This window comes from Pseudophryne corroboree, chromosome 4, assembly GCF_028390025.1.
Source record: "Pseudophryne corroboree isolate aPseCor3 chromosome 4, aPseCor3.hap2, whole genome shotgun sequence".
NCBI lineage: Eukaryota > Metazoa > Chordata > Amphibia > Anura > Myobatrachidae > Pseudophryne > Pseudophryne corroboree.
In genome coordinates this window covers 332,856,978-332,879,267 of record NC_086447.1, presented here as the reverse complement: position 1 = coordinate 332,879,267, position 22,290 = coordinate 332,856,978, and the positions used below count along the sequence as shown (strand labels likewise).

Sequence of the window (22,290 nt, the reverse complement as noted above, 5' to 3'; positions counted from 1 at the left end):
TGAAAATAGCTCAGTGTGTATGCACTGAGCTATTTTCCTGCCAGCAATGTTCACATCATCGCTGTGCATACACACTGGGCAAAAACGCCGAGTGTGTATGCACTTTAAGACTCTAAGTAATATTAGTCACAAGTATTTGACCCAGGAGGGTCAGCTAATTAGAAGGACTTTATTGGTTGAACTTTAGGTCACTCACAAAGAGCAACAGAGATTGGTCTCCAGTTCAAGATATACTATACACGGCAATGCTTTTTGGTTACTGGCGGTGATGTGAGCAAGCCCATTGGGGTGAAATACATTATCTATCTATGTTGTCCTGCTGTGTGCACAGGGGCTCTACCAGACATGTACTCTCAGTGCTTCCCTCTTCCCAGCAAATTATCCCCGGTGTCTCTGGAGGTAGGTATTTCCTTTCCTCTGTCCTCTCTCATCCTTGATTGCAGTCTGCACCCTGCAATGTCTGCATGTTATCAGGGCGCAGATGCTACTCTAACATGGACAGCAGTAGGGTTTTCCTTGTTCCTTCTTACCAGCTAGTCCCCGATGTTCTCTCATCCACCGTCCGCTGGCAATCCATGACTGCGAGAATGCAGAAACAGGCGGAATCAGACATGCTGGCCTACTTTCTACTGTTGCTGCTTAAACAAGCGGTCTGTCCAAGTTGGAGAAAGGACCTCTGACATCACCAGGGGAGGAGCCATGTCCGAACAAGGCAACCGAAATGTAGCCTCGCGGGCTCGCTTCGCTCATCACGATTCGGGGTCGGTGGCTTGCTCAACTTTGCTCGCCACCGGGTTACTAAAGGGAGTAGTTGGTGGCGAGGATAATAAAAGAACTATCCTGCCAGCTTAGCTCCTCGCCCTGACATCAGAGGTCTTTTCTTCAACTTGGTTCTAGCATCTACCTTTTGTCTAGTGGTTATAATAATTGCCCTTACCTGTGCTCAAGGCATATTGTCTCTTGTTATGAAACTTTTTCATCCTAAGGTTATTATGACTGTTTAATTATCAGATTTCTAGGAACCATTTAGGTTAAATATTACAGCTATTCCTGATGTCAAATGTGACAATCGTTTTTGGACACCGTATAAATAATTTCTGTGTCAGACACATTATTTAGTACTAACTTCTTGTACTTTAAAATATTGGTGTGATCTCTAGCAAAAAATGTGCAGAACTAGCAGGGTTTATATGTCTCCAAGATTGAAGCACACTTACAGTATGATCGTTTCCTTTTGAATTTTTTGTTGCTGTTTGAATTATGAGCTATATACTCTTATGCCGGCGATTTGAATAGAAAGTTGCATGAACATTAGCATTCAAGGATAAAAACATTGGTACATTTTTGTGAAAACTAACAAGTCTGTAGTAAACATCAGTATAACTGATACAGCCTTGCATACCAAGTAAGTGGATGTAACACATTATTGCACTTTTAGTTCTTGACTCTACTGCTTTTCATGTCTCATAAGGAATAGGTACAAATTACCAGTTACACTGATACAGCACTGCTTACCTTGATATTTTACTAGGTATGGATACTAATTATTATGCTGATATAGCACTGATTTATTTTTGGGACCACTGAGAAGCATTTATAAACTAGGAATTAACTACTATTCTAATTGATAATTGCCAGGTCTATCACTCTGTGCAATTTATGCATATAATAAATTTAAAAAAATCAATCACCATAACCAAAGAAATATTAAAACATAAGTGTATTCATATTTGTAACCTCTTGACACATAACATTGTCACTGATATATATGATTTTATTGTTTTTTTATACAAAAGTCATTTTGCTAACCTTTGACTTCTAACCCAAAATATTATAATATATAAAACGGGAATCTTTCTTATATGGACCCTGTAAAAGATTAGTGAGGGTCTTCTGAATTTTTTAGGCAGCATATTACATGCACTGCAACAAACTGAGGAGAAATCTAGTGCAGAGATTCTCACCCCTTTTTTCCTTTTGTGTTCTTAAGAGCATTACAGTAAAGGGCCCCATACACTACAACGATATGTCTGAGGCTGAAGTCGGAGGCGATTTCTCTTGAACTCTCCCGGGAGCTTCCCGGGAGTGGTTCCATACGATTCCATACGATATGGTACATTTTGCATGCAATATATCGTATGCGATCCCAGCCATGCCTGCGGGAACCGGCATATCACGAGTGCAGCACGAACGATCTAAGGGAGCCGATACGACCCTCATGGGAACGCGGATCGGATCGGAAACACATCCAAAATGCCCGATTTCACACGCTATATCGGCCTGGATGCCCGAAATTGGATGAAATCGGGCATTATCGTTCTAGTGTATGGGGGCCCTTAAGTTTCACTTACAATCTTTGGAATCTCACAGTAGACTAGAGCTTGCGTTGTGGTGGGGCAGTATTGCTCAGGGAATGTCCTCCTTAAGGCCCCCATCCACTTGTCCGATTTGGGCACTTTTCATCAGATTTTGACGCATCTGACTAAAAAATCTGATGAAAAGTGTCACATCTGAATGCTCCTCCGATCCGATGCGCGGTCCCGTGTCCGATATCTCACATGTAGCATGTGCGCATCAGAGATATCTGATGCTATCTGTCAGCACATGATAGATCGCATCAGATATATCTGATGTGAATACAGGTTGAGTATCCCTTATCCAAAATGCTTGGGACCAGAGGTATTTTGGAGAATGGATTTTTCCGTATTTTGGATTAATTGTATACCATAATGAGATATCATGGTGATGGGACCCAAATCTAAGCACAGAATGCATTTATGTTTCATATACACCTTATACACACAGACTGAAGGTCATTTAATACAATATTTTTAATAACTTTGTGTATTAAACAAAGTTTGTGTACATTGAGCCATCAAAAAACAAAGGTTTCACTATCTCACTCAATAAAGTCCGTATTTCAGAATATTCCGTATTTCGGAATATTTGGATATGGGATACTCAACCTGTATAGTGATAATTTAAGCCCAGGATCCGATCTGATTCCCAGGAGGTGTGAAGTGAGTGGCACCCTATCTTCCCCCCCCCCCCTTCCCTCGCTCAGCATTCATCGCGCTGTGCTGAGCGGGGGAGAGAGATGTGTGCTGAGCGGTCTGTGATAGATCGCTCAGCACACATCTCTTTAGTGTGTACCCCCCTTAAGAGAAATCTGATGCGACATGTAGCTCAGACAGGTCAGCCTAGTGGATGGGGTCCTTTATTCTCTGTAAAGCAGAGAATCTGGCTAATAATGCGGTTCCTAGTAACTGATTTCAGATTTATATCTGCTTATGCCATATCTCATCTTGCAATGTTTCTTTTTTTAGCATAAGTCCGGTATCTTGAACTTTGGTCGATTACTTGCAGAGGTTGGAGAACATGGAGAATGGGGAGAAGATCAACAAGGGGCAGGAGGATGAGATGGTGAGCACATACTTCCATCTCCCAGTACTGCATATAACATAGAAGACCTCATCTCTGTAATTTAGCAAGAGAGTACAAAAAACAATATTGTATTTATTTTAAGCTTGTGATGTCTCTTTAGCTGTTATTGTGTTCTACCACTTCCTGTCTTAATTTTCCCTTTATTCAGTTTGTTGTGTCTCTAAATGATTTGGTTTTTCAGTTAGTGCCATAAATAACCCTCCAAAAAAAAACTTCAAAAGCTTTATCAACACTTCACTTAGCCTACAGATGCCCAGAATAGTATCACTGAGCTACAGAACACGTCCTACTAAGCTTCTTTGGTTTTACTACCCTTAAACCGCGATGATAATAATCCTTAGTAGTAGTAACAGTGCACACACTAGTGTAGGAGTGTCTACATACGGTATAGTGATTATAATCAAATAATGGGCTCTTGCCAAGCACTAATTAAGTCTACTCTGGGAAATATTGATATACAAATGGGGCTTGTTGAGGTCAAGTAGTCTTTTGGAGACGGCCTTTCTAATATATTTATATATCACACCCCACTTTAATATAAAAGGATATCCTGCAATTAGATCTAACTTTATATTAAGGTAGTGTCATGCTCCCACTTGTAGAGTACAAAGTGCTTCCTATATACAAGTGGAGAAGGGATTTTTTTGTATGCAAAGAGCAGCTAATTATGTAGTTTAAAAATATCATTAGGGTGTATTTGTGTTTAGACCCTTGTCAAGTTATATTTAAAAAATAAAAAAAAAAGCCTTAATCTGTCGTTATCACCTTCTATATGTAAATGTTAGCAATATATTGGTGATTGTAAATCACAGCACTATAGGATTAACACACTACCTGAAAGGTTTTGTGAATAAGTTAATGCTTTTCCATTTTTTAATGTTTTTTTTATTTTTTGTTTTCTCAGTAAACCAAATGAAGCATCACTCCGCCTCTCTAACTATTTATTTTGCATTATCCAGCTAAATCGCAGAAGAACTAACAATGTTTCTTAATTTCACCATACAGGAGATTTATGGTTACAATCTGTGTCGGTGGAAGTTGGCTCTAGTAGCTGTAGGAGTGCTGTGTACCGGTGGCTTTCTCCTACTTCTTCTCTATTGGATGCCTAAGTGGCGTGTGAAGGCAACGTGCACTCAAACGACATTGAAAGACTGTGACGTCGTGCTGCTGAGAACAACTGTAAGTCTGAGTTGTCAGTGTAGTTTGACCTGGCTGCAACTGGCTGATATGTACATATTAAACATTGCTTTGTGCTATCAACTCTTCTGCAGACGAATTTTCAAAAATGGTTATTTATCTCGCCATTTGTTTTTCTCTTACGTCCTAGAGGATGCTGGGGACTTCGTAAGGACCATGGGGAATAGACGGGCTCCGCAGGAGACATGGGCACTAAAAAGAACTTTAGATATGGGTGTGCACTGGCTCCTCCCTCTATGCCCCTCCTCCAGACCTCAGTTTGATACTGTGCCCAGAACAGACTGGGTGCATTACAGGGAGATCTCCTGAGTTTCCTGAAAGAAAGTAATTTTGTTAGGTTTTTTATTTTCAGGGAGCCTGCTGGCAACAGACTCCCTGCATCGAGGGACTGAGGGGAGAGAAGCAGACCTACTTTACTGCTAGGCTCTGCTTCTTAGGCTACTGGACACCATTAGCTCCAGAGGGAGTCGGAACGCAGGTCTCTCCTAGCTGTTCGTCCCGGAGTCGCGCCGCCGTCCTCCTCACAGAGCCGGAAGATAGAAGCTGGGTGAGTATGAGAAGAAAGAAGACTTCACAGGCGGCAGAAGACTTCAGATCTTCACTGAGGTAACGCGCAGCGCCATTGCTCCCGCACAACACACACACGGCAGGCACTGTAAGGGTGCAGGGCGCAGGGGGGGCGCATATATGGGCTCTGCATTATATATAAGAGATCCCCAGACAGTTTTTGAAAGTAATCGAGCGGGACCGAAGCCTGCCGCTGAGGGGGCGGAGCTTGATCCTCAGCACTCACCAGCGCCATTTTCTCCACAGCACACCGCTGAGAAGCTGGCTCCCCGGAGTCTCCCCTGCTGAACACGGTGACAGGGGGTTTGAAAGAAGGGGGGAGGGGCACATAACTTGTTGCACTGTTATATATATATATATATATATATATATATATATATATATATTAAAAGCGCTATATGGGTAATTTTTTCCCTGGGTCTTGGCGCTGGGTGTGTGCTGGCATACTCTCTCTCTGTCTCTCCAAAGAGCCTTGTGGGGGAACTGTCTCCAGATAGAGAATTCCCTGAGTGTGTGGTGTGTCGGTACGCGTGTGTCGGCATGTCTGAAGCGGAAGGCTCTTCTAAGGAGGAGGTGGAGCAAATGAGTGTGGTGTCTCCGTCGGCAACTCCGACACCTGACTGGTTGGATATGTGGAATGTTTTAAATGCTAATGTGAATTTATTGCAAAAAAGGTTGGACAAAGCTGAGTCCAGGGAAGGTACAGGGAGTCAAACCCTGCCTTTCACTATGTCGCAGGGACCTTCTTGGTGTCAAAGGCGCCCACTATCCCAAATAGTAGACACTGATACCGACACGGATTCTGACTCCAGGGTCGACTACGATGATGCAAAGTTGCAGCCAAACTTGGCTAAAATTATTCATTATTTGATCATTGCAATAAAAGAGGTGTTGCATATCACAGATGACACCCCTCTGTCCCTGACACGAGGGTGCGCATGTATAAGAAAAAGAAACCTGAGGTAACCTTTCCCCCATATCACGAGCTGAACGAATTATTTGAAAAGGCTTGGGAATCTCCAGACAAAAAGCTACAGATTCCCAAAAAGGATTCTTATGGCGTATCCGTTCCCTACTAAGGACAGGTTACGGTGGGAATCCTCCCCGAGGGTGGATAAAGCGTTGACTCGCTTATCCAAAAAGGTAGCGCTGCCATCTCAAGATACGACAACCCTCAAGGATCCTGCTGATCGCAGGCAGGAGACTACCTTGAAGTCTATTTACACACATACTGGTACCTTACTCAGACCGGCGATAGCGTCGGCTTGGGTTTGTAGCGCTGTAGCAGCGTGGACAGATACCTTATCTGCTGATATAGATACGCTGGATAGGGAAACCATTTTATTGACCCTGGGTCATATTAAAGATGCTGTCCTGTATATGAGGGATGCTCAGAGAGACATTGGCCTACTGGGTTCCAGGGCCAATGCTATGGCGATTTCGGCTAGACGAGCCCTATGGACCCGACAATGGACGGACGATGCCGACTCGAAGAGGCATATGGAGGGTTTACCTTACAAGGGTGAGGAATTGTTTGGGGAAGGTCTCACAGACCTTGTTTCCACGGCTACGGCAGGTAAATCAACTTTTTTGCCTTATGTTTTCTCACAGCCTAAGAAAACGCCACATTATCAGATGCAGTCCTTTTCGTCGCATAAACCCAAGAGAGTGCGGGGATCTTCCTTTCTTGCCAGAGGTAAGGGCAGGGGGAAAAAGCTGCCAACCACAGCTAGTTCGCAGGAGCAGAAGTCCTCCCCGGCCTCTACAAAATCCACTGCATGATGCTGGGGCTCCGCTGAGGGAGTCCGCCCCAGTGGTAGCACGTCTTCGACTTTTCAGCCACGTCTGGGTTCACTCACAGGTGGATCCCTGGGCAATAGAAATTGTTTCCCAAGGTTACAAGCTGGAATCCGAAGAGGTGCCTCCTCACCGTTTTTTTCAAATCGTCCCTACCGGCTTCTCCCACAGAGAGGGAGATAGTGTTAAATGCAATTCAAAAATTGTGTCTTCAGCAAGTGGTGGTCAAAGTCCCCCTGCTGCAGCAGGGGATGGGGTATTACTCAACCCCGTTTGTAGTCCCGAAACCGGACGGTTCGGTCAAGCCCATTTTGATTTTAAAATCCTTAAACCTATACTTAAAAAGGTTCAAGTTCAAGATGGAGTCGCTCAGAGCGGTCATCGCCAGCCTGGAAGGGGGGATTATATGGTGTCCCTGGACATAAAGGATGCATACCTTCATGTCCCCATATATCCGCCTCATCAGGCGTTCCTGAGGTTACCAATTTCAGATGTTGCCGTTTGGGCTTTCCACGGCCCCGAGAATTTTCACAAAGGTAATGGCGGAAATTATGGTGCTCCTGCGCAAGCAGGGTGTCACAATTATCCCTTACTTGGACGATCTCCTAATAAAAGCGAGATCGAGAGAACCGTTACTGAACAGCGTATCACTCTCCCTGAGGGTGTTGCAACAGCACGGCTGGATTCTCAATATCCCGAAGTCACAGTTGGTTCCAACGACTCGTTTGCCTTTCTTAGGCATAGTTCTGGATACAGACCAGAAAAGGGTTTATCTTCCGACGGAAAAGGCCCAAGAACTCGTGTCTTTGGTCAAGGACCTATTGAAGCCAAAAATGGTGTCGGTGCATCACTGCACTCGAGTTATGGGAAAGATGGTGGCAACTTACGAGGCCATTCCATTCGGCAGGTTCCGTGCGAGAACTTTTCAATGGGACCTTTTGGACAAGTGGTCCGGGTCTCATCTACAGATTCATCAGATGATCACCCTGTCCTCCAAGGCCAGGGTATCTCTCCTGTGGTGGCTGCAGAGTGCTCACCTTCTGGAGGGTCGCAGGTTTGGCATTCAGGACTGGGTTCTGGTAACCACGGACGCGAGCCTCCGAGGTTGAGGAGCAGTCACACAGGGGAGAAACTTTCAGGGTCTCTGGTCAAGCTAGGAGACTTGTCTTCACATCAACGTACTGGAGTTGAGGGCGATATACAACGGCCTTCATCAAGCGGAGACTTTCCTTCGCGACCTACCGGTTCTGATTCAGTCAGACAACATCACCGCAGTGGCTCATGTAAACCGCCAAGGCGGAACAAAGAGCAGAGTGGCAATGGCAGAAGCCACCAGGATTCTTCGCTGGGCGGAAAATCATGTAAGCGCTCTGACAGCAGTCTTCATCCCGGGAGTGGACAACTGGGAAGCAGACTTCCTCAGCAGGCACGATCTATATCCAGGAGATTGGGACTTTATCAGGAAGTCTTCGCAGAGATTGCAAGTCAGTGGGGACTGCCTCAGATAGACATGATGGCGTCGCGCCTCAACAAAAAGCTACCGAGGTATTGCGCCAGGTCGAGGGACCCTCAGGCGGTAGCAGTGGACGTCCTGGTGACACCGTGGGTGTTCCAGTCGGTCTATGTGTTTCCTCCTCTTCCCCTCATCTCCAAGATATTGAGAATCATAAGACGAAGAGAAGTACTGACAATTCTCATTGTTCCAGATTGGCCTGGAAGGGCCTGGTATCCGGATCTGCAGGAAATGCTCACAGAAGATCCGTGGCCTCTTCCTCTCAGAGAGGACCTGTTACAACAGGGGCCATGTCTGTTCCAAGACTTACTGCGGCTGCGTTTGACGGCATGGTGGTTGAACACCGGATCCTAGCGGAAAAGGGCATTCCGGATGAGGTCATTCCTACTCTGATAAAGGCTAGAAAGGACATGACAGCGAAACATTATCACTGTATTTGGAGGAAGTATGTCTCTTGGTGTGAGTCCAGGAATGCTCCTCCAGAAGAATTCCATCTGGGCCGTTTCCTTCACTTCCTACAGACTGGAGTGAATTTGGGCCTAAAATTAGGCTCCACTAAGGTTCAGATTTCGGCCCTATCCATTTTCTTTCAGAAGGAATTGGCTTCTCTTCCGGAAGTACAGACTTTTGTGAAGGGAGTGCTGCATATCCAGCCTCCTTTTGTGCCTCCAGTGGCACCCTGGGACCTTAACGTGGTGTTACGTTTCCTTAAGTCTCACTGGTTTGAACCTCTTAAAACGGTGGAATTTAAGTATCTCACTTGGAAAGTGGTCATGTTGTTGGCCTTGACATCGGCAAGGCGAGTGTCGGAATTGGCGGCTTTATCTCACAAAAGCCCCTATCTGGTTTTCCATGTGGATAGAGCAGAGTTGCGGACTCGTCCTCAATTTTTGCCCAAGGTGGTTTTTTCTTTTCATATGAACCAACCTATTGTAGTGCCTGTGGCTACGCGGGACTTGGAGGATTCCGAGTCCCTTGATGTGGTCAGGGCATTGAAAATTTATGTAGCCAGAACGGCTAGGGTGAGGAAAACAGAGTCTCTGTTTGTCCTGTATGCAGCCAACAAGGTTGGCGCTCCTGCTTCTAAGCAGACTATTGCTCGCTGGATCTGTAACACGATTCAGCAGGCTCATTCTACGGCTGGATTGCCGGTACCAAATTTGGTAAAGGCCCATTCCACTAGGAAGGTGGGCTCTTCTTGGGCGGCTGCCTGAGGGGTCTCGGCATTACAGCTTTGCCGAGCAGCGACTTGGTCGGGTTCAAACACCTTTGCAAAGTTCTACAAGTTTGATACCCTGGCTGATGAGGACCTCATGTTTGCTCAATCGGTGCTGCAGAGTCATCCGCACTCTCCCGCCCGTTTTGGAGCTTTGGTATAAACCCCATGGTCCTTACGGAGTCCCCAGCATCCTCTAGGACGTAAGAGAAAATAAGATTTTAAACCTACCGGTAAATCTTTTTCTCGTAGTCCGTAGAGGATGCTGGGCGCCCGTCCCAGTGCGGACTACATTCTGCAAGACTTGTATATAGTTATTGCTTACATAAGGGTTATGTTACAGTTTTGATCAGTCTCGGGCTGATGCTGTTTTGTTTCATACAGTTGACTGGTTCGTATATCCAGATGTGGATGGTGTGGGCTGGTATGAATCTTGCCCTTAGATTAACAAAAATCCTTTCCTCGTACTGTCTGTCTCCTCTGGGCAAAGTTTCTTTAACTGAGGTCTGGAGGAGGGGCATAGAGGGCGGAGCCAGTGCACACCCATATCTAAAGTTCTTTTTAGTGCCCATGTCTCCTGCGGAGCCCGTCTATTCCCCATGGTCCTTACGGAGTCCCCAGCATCCTCTTCGGACTAGGAGAAAAAGATTTACCGGTAGGTTTAAAATCTTATTCCCCCCCCCCCCCAAACTTGTGAACTAAATAGAGTTATTAAGGAAACTTACACAAGGACTAGCTTAGTTAACACCCATTCCCCTTAAGTATGCCTACGAATCAGACTCTGAGGCTTCATCACTCCTTCGCAGAGGACGATTTGCAGCAAGATTCTGATCTGGATCTGTCATATGTTCCAGAGAAGGAACCTACTAGCTTCGTGAATGTAGAGTCCTTAACAGGTTTGATCTGTTCTGCTTATTGAGGATTTGTCATAATCCCCTCCTCAGGATACGTCTTTGTTCAAGCGCAACAAGAAAGAGACAGTGACCTTTCCTCCTTCAGTGCAATTGGAGGAACTTTTTTATTCCCCACTGGTGTCTGATCAGTTCAGATGGGAGACTCTTCCACCTGGGGTCGTCCACGGTTCCAACCTTCCTTTTGAGGTCTCTCTTCTTATGACAAAAATCTCAAAGGAACAGAACAATGGATGGTTATCAAGCGCTTTGTGCTAGACTGGCTACACTACTAATAAATAATATATTGTACATCCCACCCACAAGGCACTATATAGTAAGCAATAACATGACTGTTCCCTAATACAATCCCTAATTTCTTTATGTTCAAGTTTGTCTGAGCAGTAGTAGTTATACTTCGGTAGCTTCTAAATAATTGCTTGTCAGTAACCCACTGGTCTTAATCATACTTCTGACCTAGTATAGGATCTGGCGTATGGAAAATATACTAACTCTCTACATGCTTGTGTATTCAGCTAGTCTACTCCCTAGAAATAGATATTTCTTCTCTAATAGACCATTTTCTTTAGAAGTCCTAGAATGGCTGTGCCGCACAGTCACTCAGAGCCTCCTTTTTGCCATTTATCTGACCCTGACTATAGCTTTGTGACTAACGATGTGCAGTGAAGACCACTTTGAAACAGACTGTTCCCAATAAAAAGGAGGTTTGATTTACTAATTTGTGCTTTACCCCTGTGGCTATTAACTGTGCACAGAAGCTATCATATCAGAAATCCCAGGCACATGTAGCTGCATATGTGCAGGTTATTGCTTATGTTGGTCTAGATAGTTATTCTCTACCACCTTCTAATCCCCTCACAAAACATTTCTTAATTTGGCCTATTTTAGTGGTAGACTGCTTATCCTTAATGTGGTATCTATATTATATTCATTTTGTGTACCTAGAAATCGCACTACTAATGAATGTGTCGCCATTATAACACATAAACAGTTATATGATTTATGAGACATTACCTAGTCTTGCTATGTAGCTGACTCCATAAAGAGCACACATGTATACATATGTTTATGTGCCATATAATGAAACTTAAATTTTTCTGTATTTTCCATATTATTTATATATTTTTATTTCACTGGTATGCTCTTTTAATAGCTCAATAATACCTCTCTCACACAGGCAAATTCCCGGGTGAAGAAGTAATTTGACGATAAACACAAGTCCTTTTTCTGTGTGAAAGGGTCAACCCAGGTTGAAATTCCCAGGACTTCGACCCAGGAATTTACCAGGGTTGGAGACCTAGGAATTTCGACCCGAGTTGCCCTTTCATACAGACGAAATACCCGTCTTGATCCGCAAATTACCGGGTAGAAATTCTTGACCTGGTAATTTGCTTGTCTGTATGAAAGAGGGGTCAGGCAGGGACCGGCAAAACAACCCGGCACTGAAATACCAGGTAAAAGCCGTGTAATTCAGACATTTCTTTCTGAAATGGGTATAATTGTATATTCACATTGATTCTCATAATACATATTCATCCTTCGTGTTATTTTCCTTACCATTCTATTGCACAAACACATCTATACTATGCTTAGCACTAAACAAAATAAGTAAAATGTCAATAATAAACACAAAGCCATTCGCATTTTACATTTGATATTATTACAAATTTAAATCCCTAAGGCAAAACCGCAGACAATCTGTGGCTTTGAAAACAAGAATAGAATAAAAAACAGCGCTAACTGATTATAATTTTAAACAATTTAAAAGGTATTTAATAAACGGTTATACATTAAAAAACATTACTGATGTTAATCACACACAGGTAACAGACTCAATTGTTTGATATATCCACCAATAGATGCACTACTTTGAGAACTAAATGTCCAATGTTTTTGTGGTAATTACTCACACATGGCCATGTTTTACCAGCAAAAGATAATCCCAGCTGTGTAGATTTTCCAACTGTGTTCCAATAGAGGAGTCCAATTATTAAGCTCGTTCGGCGACGGCAATGGCAAGGTTGGATCCTGGTTCACAGATGTCCTTAGCAGGTCTTGTTACTTCGCTGGAAGTTCCCAACCAAGGAAACAGTGCTGGATGAAGAAATCGTTGGACCGATGGTTTACCAATCAAAGAGTAGTGCTAGGTGGAGCAGTCCAGTCCCTGGTGTTTGAATCTGACGCGTTTCACCACTCTTGGTGGCTTTTTCAAAGGTCTTTGAAAACACACTGCTGAGAAAATTTAGCCCCAATTCTCAGAGGGAATGTTAAAATTAATTGTAATGTGTAATAGCAGGTGTTAGTAGTGTAAAAATAAAAAATTGTCTTCATTATAATAAAAGAATCACAATAGAAAAAACCCACAGACTCCTCTCAGAAAACAAATAAAATGAGTATATTCTCCAAAGGCACACACATATATCTGATCCACTTGGTGCACTCATTTCAAATGAGATGCAACAGAAGTGCTTTGAAAATGGTGTGACAAGCGGTTTACTAGGAGGTGATTGTCCCCAAGATTGAAACAGCTCTCAGGCATTACATAACAGTGTTACTTTTTCTGTAATGGTGTCTAACCAGTAGTAGCTGTAAATTTCTGTTATGCGTTTGCAAATCAATATTTCATTAAAATGTGTTGTCTACCATGGTTGAATGGGATATAGTTCTCATAACTTTATCGCTAGTCACTCCTGTAGCCAAGTTTCTCACTCTTACATCAGTTATGGACATTCTGACCTATAACTTCTTGAATAGCCCGTTGTCAGAGACTACAGCAATAGAATGGGGGCTGCATGATTAGTAAAACTGTCCGCCAGCACCACTGTCTTCCGTATTGACTAAGAGCCTTATTCAGGTTTGTTTGCAAACCAAAAAAGTTATCGATTTTGCAAAACCATGTTGCACTGCAGGTGGGGCAAATATAACATGTGCAGTGAGAGTTCAATTGGGGTGTGTACAAACTGAAATCTAAATTTCAGTGTAGAAATAAAGCAGACCGTATTTACCCTGCACAGAAACAATATAACCCACCCAAATCTAACTCTCTCTGCACGTTACATTTACCCCACCTGCAATGCAACATGGTTTTGCCCAATTGCTATTTTTTTTTGTTTGCTAACAAACCTGAATAACCACCTAAATTCTATTCTAGTATTAGTTAGCCTGTGGATCTGATTTACAATGTTGTCCCGGTTAGAAGTTCATTATCCCATCACGTCACAGCTTCTAATATGTTGGTGGTCTGCTGCCCTCTATGGGTGATAAGTGATTGTAGTATTCCTAAAAAATGTATTTGTAAAGATTTCAACAATTTTAGCATCATTTTGAGTACACTGAAAATATTTCTATTATGCGTTTTTTGGAAATGAGTTAAAGTACAACTATTAACCGTTTTAATTTCCTTTTTTTTTTTTCCGTATTTGTTTTTTTATTTACCAGGATGAATTCAGACAATGGTTTTGTGCAAAAGTCCGCATACGTTTGTGTCCTGGAACAGACCCCTTTGAGAGCCCTGAATCTATGGCAAGCAAAATGATCAATGGTCACACAGGCCACCTTCCTGATAGTCCCACCGAGCACAATGAAGATCACCCAATGAATGATGCAATAGTCCCACTACATGAGGTACAGAATAGGTTGCACAGTTATGTTTAAAGCAATTGTTCACATCCATAAAGTTGTGTAGAGGCGTGTGAAAGCACTGTACAGACTTGTGCAGATTGAGTCTCCCATATACAGAAAACTTGGGTCCAGAATTATTGTGGATTTTTTTCTCTGTGTTGGATTATTTGCATACCATAATGAAAGATCTTGGAAATGGGACCCAAGTCTACAAGTGAAATGCATTTATGTTTAATATATACCGGATATACGTAATTTACACATAATATAATATATACCCTGTACACAATTTTGTGCATGAAACAAAGTTTCTGTACATTTAGTCATCAGAAAGCAAAAGTGTCACTGTCTCAGTCGCACTCATAACATTTTGGATTTCTGTTAATGGGTTTTCAGATATGGTAGACTCAACCTGTAAGTATAATCTTTATAATATCCATTATAAGATAACACCGAACTAGTCATACCAACTGTTCAGGATAAAATAATATTACTGTTTGAAACTGGGTACGTTTATATTTGAAAGCACAGCTGTCCATGCAGAATGGATTTGGAGTAATTTGGGTAAATGCAATAGTGCTTCCTAAATAATAATAAGAGAACAGCTGGAATGTTATAGGTTGCAATTTAAAGTTCTCCACAAATCATGAGAACTTGCCATTGAGTTAGAACTCTGTGTCACCTGATATAACACACGGAGAGTTTGAGGCTAAAAGGTGCGTATGTACTGGCCGATATATCGCCCATTCAATTGAACGGTCGATATATTGATGGTCCTTCGGCCAGTGTGTACCAGCGATACGTCTGTGAACAACATCTTTCACAGACAGATCGAGTTAGACCTGCAGCACAAGCCAATGGCTATTATATCTGCCGATATAGTGGCACAGCATGCTGTGTGTACGGGCGGTCAGCTGATCGCCTGTATGTACACTCGCTGCACAAGCCGGTGGTGATTGTCAGTGCAACTGGGCAGGCGCATGTATATGCCTGCCCAATTTGTGATGTCAGTCACTACAGATTGGGCAGTGTGTATGCACAACGCACTGCCCGATCTGCCTATATATATATCTGCAGAAGTTTTTACCCTGAATAAATGACACACTCACCAGTCTCTTCAGGTAATTTGCAGCACACTTCAAAGGACCAACTGGCCAGAAAAATGGCTCTGGCCAGAGAGATTGCTCAAACTACATTCATTTTAAGCTATCGGAAAATGACGAAGAGCCACATTAAACATATGTATTACTTTGTCACCAATTAATAATCAAGCCTCCCCAAATAATAAATCAATGCAGACAATAATATTTTGATGTTAATTGGGGCCATATTAATTACCGATAAAAGCACTAATTCTATTACAAAATGTGTATTTTATACAACTGATCTTGTGTCTGTTTGGTAGGTTCATTATTTTGTGCATCACAGTGTGACTTACTACTGGAACGATTTGCATCAAGCATTCAACTTTTTAACGTAAGTGTCCACTCATGGCTGCTGACTTAAGTATAATCTGATTGTTGTTTATTGATAAAGGCACATTTAAAAGGGTGTATCTATTGCTGTTACACATGTAAGTGAAGTCTTATGACAGGGCCTTCTCAGTTCAGGAGAGCCCACTCTTTCCAGGACTCCAATGGTTCTGTTACTGCCTCAATAAGTGGAAGAATGGGAGGTTCAAATAATGCTTGCCCCTGCTTCTAGCAAAGGCACTGACTGTATAGGCAGCTTCTCTTTGCAATCATCTCCTGAGCTCTATATAGGCACAAAATGGCTTGGGTATTGAACTGTAACCAGTTGTCATCACAAGTGTATAGCGTGTGTGCCACTATAATAATGGAAGTTGATCAATGTTGTTAACGTTGTTTTGGATTTAGACTTGGAGAGTCATTTTCTCTATCCACTAGGGGACACTAGAAGCTTACGCTGGGGATACAGACTTGGATTGCTGGGAGCTGGCACAGGTTAATTTTAGAAAAAGTGTGTAGCTCCCCGCCCTCTAGTACCCATCATCCCCAGTTACAAAAAATGTGCCTAGGGAGCTAGTTCACACTAGAGCTTCCTCCAGTCTTTTATTAGGTATTTTCTTTTCTTTTCATTATTTGTCTCCAGTGATACTGGGGCAGATATATTAACCTGGAGAAGGCATAAGGAAGTGATAAACCAGTGATATGTGCAAGGTGATAAAGGCACCAGCCAATCAGATCCTAACTGTTAATTTACATATTGGAGCTGATTGGCTGGTGCCTTTTATCACCTTGCACATATCACTGGTTTATCACTTCCTTATGCCTTCTCCAGATTAATACATCTGCCCCAGTGTCCCCTGCTTCTATTGCAGCAGGGATACAAAGCTTGCCTGAGATTGCACTGAAAGAGGTTACCAGAGCTACCAAAGCTGCTGCGATACCTCCATTTGACTGGCTTGCGGCTCCTATCTAAAAGGGGCTAAAACCGTCACCAAGGGCACTGTGAGTACTGCTCCCTCCTACAACAGCGGCTAACGGCTCAGGAGGGGAAGCGCTGTAGAGCGGACGCTCACCGCTTCCGCTCCTCTGTGCAGCTGCGTCCCGGCGTTACCGCTTTTATGGCTGGCGGCAGCGCATAGCGGCGGTCAGCAATAAGCACTCAGGAGCTAAGTTGCTGCAGAGCAGACGCTCGGCGCTTCCACTTTCCTGTGCAGGAGACGCATCCTGGCGGTCAGAATACCAGTGAACAGCAGCACAGGCGGTTACAGGGGTGAAGTGCACTCACTCCAGCGGCCATTACAGGCAGCAAGATTATAGGGACGGTGCCCAGGGCGTGGGGGGGATGGCGGCTGAGCCAGGAGATAACATACATAGTTGCAAAAGAATGTTAATATTCCATTATAGACGCTGGGGTATTGAGCACTCTGTACCTCTCCTCATAATGGGCAGAGCACAGGTATACCACTGCACCAGAGTCACAGACTGAAAGTGAGAGTGAAATTTTCCACAGTTGCAGTGGATAGAAGTCACCTACCAGCTACAGACAATACTGCACGTCCCAGCCATTCCGATACGAAGGTCGTGAGTAAGCTGCGGTATTGAGCTGGTTGGTGGAGACAGGGAATTCAGGGGTGGGTTGTGTGATCCCCATTTCTACTACCCACATTAATCTCTGTTCTCACTCTGTGTACCTATAACACGTGTGTGTACTTATTTGCAGGTGTGTGTATTCGCGGGCCAAGACAGGCGGGTCAAACACAAAGGCTTCTCAGAAGCTTTTTTCCTGTACCCAGTGCAAAACAAAATTTACCCTTGCAAACCCACAGGGTAATTTTACCTTGTGCGAGTTTTGTACAATGATAACTCGAACAGGTCTGATGAGGTTTCTTACACTCCACCTTGGGTTTCAGTTCTGGCCGGATCCATGGCTGCTTTATCGACAGAACTGACCGAGTCCTGTAGGTCGGAACCGACCTGGGCTAAGGACTTAGCTAAGTCCATGGAAAATCTTGTAAACATTATGGGATCTTCTAGTAGATTTTCTCCTACTTCTTCCCTTAGGCAGAAACATCCACTTCCTGCGGTCCTTCAGTCTGATGACTCAGACGACGAACAACAGCATGAGGATGTGGAGGAAGGCGAATGGGAGGAAGTCCTGGAGGAACCAGCACGGGAGTTGGACCTCGGCGCCCAGGCTGTAGAATCTTTGATTTTGTCTTTAAATAAAGTCCTTAATTTTCTTGAAGATCCCATACCGGAACCAAAAGAATTAAAAAAATTTTGGCGAACAAAAGACGGCTTTGGGTTGTCTTTGCCGTTTTCTCAACAATTACACGATCATCTGGTGACGGCATGTAAACAGCCATACAAGCATTTCCAGATTCCGAGGAAATTTTTATCTCACTACCCTTTTAAGTCATCCATGACAGCTAAGTGGGAAACTCCTCCACCTATGGACCTGTGGATATACGTCAATCACTCAACTGTACAAAAAGACTACGCTGCCAGTACCATGAGCCACTTTACTTAAAGACACCTTGGATCGTAGACTGGAGGCTACTCTTAAGTCCATTTACTCTGCAGCAGGGGCTCAACTCAGGCCAACCCTGGTAAACGCATGGGTTAACACTGCCATTGTCAAATGGGCTGAAGAGTTAGGCAGCGGGTTAGAATCCGAGTCATGGATATCAGACCTAAGGGTAATCGCTGAACACATACGTGAATCAGCTGGGATTTTGGCTGCTGCAGCCAAAGACATCAGTTCCGTTAGTTCCAGAATTTCTGCCTCTGCTATCTCGGCGCGTCGTACTTTGTGGCTATGCTCTTGGCATTCGGATACTGAATCAAAGAAATCGTCTGAGGCGCTCTCATTTATAGGTGATATTTTATTCGGACTGGAGCTAGACAAATGGATCTCTCAAGCTACCCGGGGGTACATCAACTTTTTTACCATCCGCACCACCTCCTGCAAGGAACCACTACCCTGACCTTCTTTTCAGTGCTTTCGACATCAACAATCCTTTCGTGGAAGAGGTAGAGGTTTTTCATCACAGACCAGAGGAGGAAAAAACAAAAGTCGTCCACATACAGCAATGCGTCATCCAGAGGCCAAGACGACAGAAAAACTGGTGGCACGACAGGTTACCATCCCACCTGGGGGCTCCACAGGCACCTGGACACTCCTCTACTATGGACGTGGTACGAGCTTTACGTATTTATGTCGATAGGACAGCCACTCTACGGAAATCTGGCACTCTGTGTGATGTATGTTGCGGCCCGCAGGGGCTGGCCAGCTTCTAAACAAGCGTTAGCTCAATGGATTCGTTTAACCATCCGTCAGGCTTATTTTAGCCAGGACCTACAGCCTCCATCTTCTATTGTGGTGCACTCCACCAGATCAGTTGGTACATCTTGGGCGGCACGTCGAGGTGCTTCTACGCTACAATTTTGCCGTGCGGCCACTTGGTCTTCGTCTAATACCTTTATTAAGTTTTATCATCTTGACACTTTTGCAGCATCTGCTGTTTGTTTTGGTCAATTGGTTCTGCAGGTTCCTCAGCTCTCCCACCCATGGGGGAAACTTTGGGATGTCCCCAGCGTAAGCTTCTAGTGTCCCCTAGTGGGTGATAGAGAAAACAGGATTTTGGTACTTACCGGTAAATCCTTTTCTCTGATTCCACAGGGTACACTGGACGCCCTCCACAGCTCGATCACCTGCTTCTTGTAGATAGTTTTTGGTGTTTGACCTGTTTGTCTGTTCTGTGGGTGTGTTCTCCTTCGAATATCTTCTATGTTCCATCTCCTCTCATCTACATTATTCTAACTGGGGATGATGGGTACTAGAGGGGGAGGAGCTACACACTTTTTCTAAATTAACATGTTCTAGCTCCCAGCAAGCCAAGTCTCTATTCCCAGCATAAGCTTCCAGTGGCCCTTGTGGAATCGGAGAAAAGGATTTACCGGTAGGTACCAAAATCCTAGGGTTTTTTAGACACAAAAATTAGATACTGCATGGAAATATGTTTTATTCTCTCAAACATAATGTCAACCTTGGTGTCCGCTCTCTTTAGGGGCCTGGATGATGGAGTTTCTTGTGCTGCCATGCACAGTGAACACGGCAAAGGATTAAATAAAGAAATACATGATTACAGGTATGTTACATGTTTAGCATTCTACAAACCCTCAGTGTCCATATGTCCCTCCAGTTGCAATAGTTCCAAGTGGCAACAGATCCCCCCCCCCCCCCCCCCCAATGGCATTGTCACAACCCCCCTAGTGTAAATAGGCCCATATTGAATCACACCTTAGTCACAACAAACAACTCCCATGTTAATCTTTTCCTCTCCCCCCTCATGCAGAGCACAGGGCCAAAATATTCAGTTTTTCAGGTATCCGGGTAACAGATACCGACCTGTACCATTTGACAATCATGTTGGGTAATTCTGCAGCCTGAGGACCTGGTTGTCTTACTGTAATTGAGTCGACACTGAACTCATGTTTATACCAGGTATTCTAAAGAAAGATATAAGGTCATCTATCTGATAACCAATGATGACTTGAATCTGGATCATGCAACACAACAGTGATCCTAAACCTACCAGCAAATCTTTTGCGTAGTGGCTGAAAATTAAAATAATCAAGATTTTGAAATGGCCATGACCTTAGTCCCATGGATATGTTGTGACAAACTGATTATAAAATTGTACTCAAACATCAAAGAAGCAGTGTGGTAAAAATGTGTTAATTTCTCTAACGTCCTAGAGGATGCTGGGACTCCGTAAGGACCATGGGGATAGACGGGCTCCGCAGGAGACATGGGCACTTTAAGAAAGACTTTGACTCTGGGTGTGTACTGGCTCCTCCCTCTATGCCCCTCCTCCAGACCTCAGTTTTGATAATGTGCCCAGTGGAGACTGGGGGCATTTCAGGAGCTCTCCTGAGTTTCCTGTAAGAAAGTATTTTGTTAGGTTTTTTATTTTCTTGGAGCCTGCTGGCAACAGACTCCCTGCATCGAGGGACTGAGGAGAGAGAAACAGACCCACTTCTCTGAGTTTCAGGGCTCTGTTTCTTAGGCTACTGGACACCATTAGCTCCAGAGGGATCGGTACGCAGGTCTCACCCTCGCCGTCCGTCCCAGAGCCGCGCCGCCGTCCTCGCAGAGCCGGAAGAAAGAAGCGGGGTAAGTATGTGAGGAAAAGACCATCTGAGGCGGCAGAAGACATTTGGATCTTCACTGAGGTAACGCACAGCACTGCAGCTGTGCGCCATTGCTCCCCTTCACCTCACACACTTCGGTCACTGTAAGGGTGCAGGAGGGGGCGCCCTGGGCAGCAATATAAACCTCTCTTATGGCAAAGATAGATATATACATGTACAGCTGGGCACTGTACATGTATATAAAGAGCCCCCGCCATGTTTTGAAAAATTTGAGCGGGACAGAAGCCCGCCGCCGAGGGGGCGGGGCTTCTCCCCCAGCACTCACCAGCGCCATTTTTCTCCACAGCACCGCTGAGAGGAAGCTCCCCGGACTCTCCCCTGCTTGACACACGGTGACAGAGGGTTTTAAAGTAGAGGGGGGGTGGGCACATAATTGGCGCATATACACAAAACAGCGCTACTAGGTAAACATACTGTGTTTTTTTTCCAGGGTCATATAGCGCTGGGGTGTGTGCTGGCATACTCTCTCTCTGTCTCTCCAAAGGGCCTGGTGGGGAACCTGTCTTCAGAGAAGAGCTTCCCTGTGTATGTGTGGTGTGTCGGTACGCGTGTGTCGACATGTCTGAGGTTGAGGGCTCACCTAAGGAGGAGGGGGAGTTTATGAATGTTAGGTCTCCGTCGGCGGTGCCGACGCCGGACTGGATGGATATGTGGAATGTTTTAAGTGCAAATGTTAATTTATTGCACAAAAGGCTAGACAAAGCCGAAGCTGGGGCACAGTCAGGGAGTCAACCCATGCCTGTCCCTATGTCGCCGGGACCTTCGGGGTCTCAGAAGCGCCCACTATCACAAATAGTTGACACAGATACCGACACGGATTCCCTGACACGAGGGTACACATGTATAAGGGAAAGAAATCTGAGGTCTCCTTTCCCTCCTCACATGAGCTGAACGAATTATGTGAAAAAGCGTGGGAAACTCCAGACAATAAACTGCAGATTCCCAAAAGGATCCTAACAGCGTATCCTTTCCCGTCGCAGGACAGGATACGGTGGGAATCCTCCCCTAGGGTGGACAAGGCCTTGACGCGCTTATCAAAAAACACAGTATGTTTACCCAGTAGCGCTGCTTCCATCCCAAGATACGGCTACCCTCAAGGATCCTGCTGACCGCAAGCAGGAGGTTACCTTGAAGTCGATTGACACACATTCTGGTACGTTACTCAGACCGGCTATTGCGTCGGCCTGGGTTTGTATTGCTGTAGCAGCATGGACAGATTCCTTATCAACGGATATTGAGACTCTTGATAAGGATACTATTTTACTGACCCTGGGGCATATAAAAGATGCTATCTTGTATATGAGGGATGCTCAAAGAGACATTAGTTTACTGGGTTCC

At 44.4% G+C, this 22,290-nt stretch overlaps 1 protein-coding gene across 2 annotated transcripts in view; it reads left to right on the top strand.

Annotated features, from left to right (window-relative positions):
- ATP13A3 (ATPase 13A3) overlaps positions 1-22,290 on the top strand; it is a 326,626-nt gene that overhangs the window by 156,971 nt on the left and 147,365 nt on the right. For both annotated transcript variants that reach the window (XM_063916425.1, XM_063916424.1), the window contains exons 2-6: positions 3,327-3,423; positions 4,450-4,623; positions 14,084-14,269; positions 15,672-15,742; positions 19,806-19,886. In XM_063916425.1, coding sequence (XP_063772495.1) covers positions 3,379-3,423; positions 4,450-4,623; positions 14,084-14,269; positions 15,672-15,742; positions 19,806-19,886 — 557 coding nt within the window. In that variant the 5' untranslated portion in view covers positions 3,327-3,378. The remainder of the gene's footprint in view (positions 1-3,326; positions 3,424-4,449; positions 4,624-14,083; positions 14,270-15,671; positions 15,743-19,805; positions 19,887-22,290) is intronic.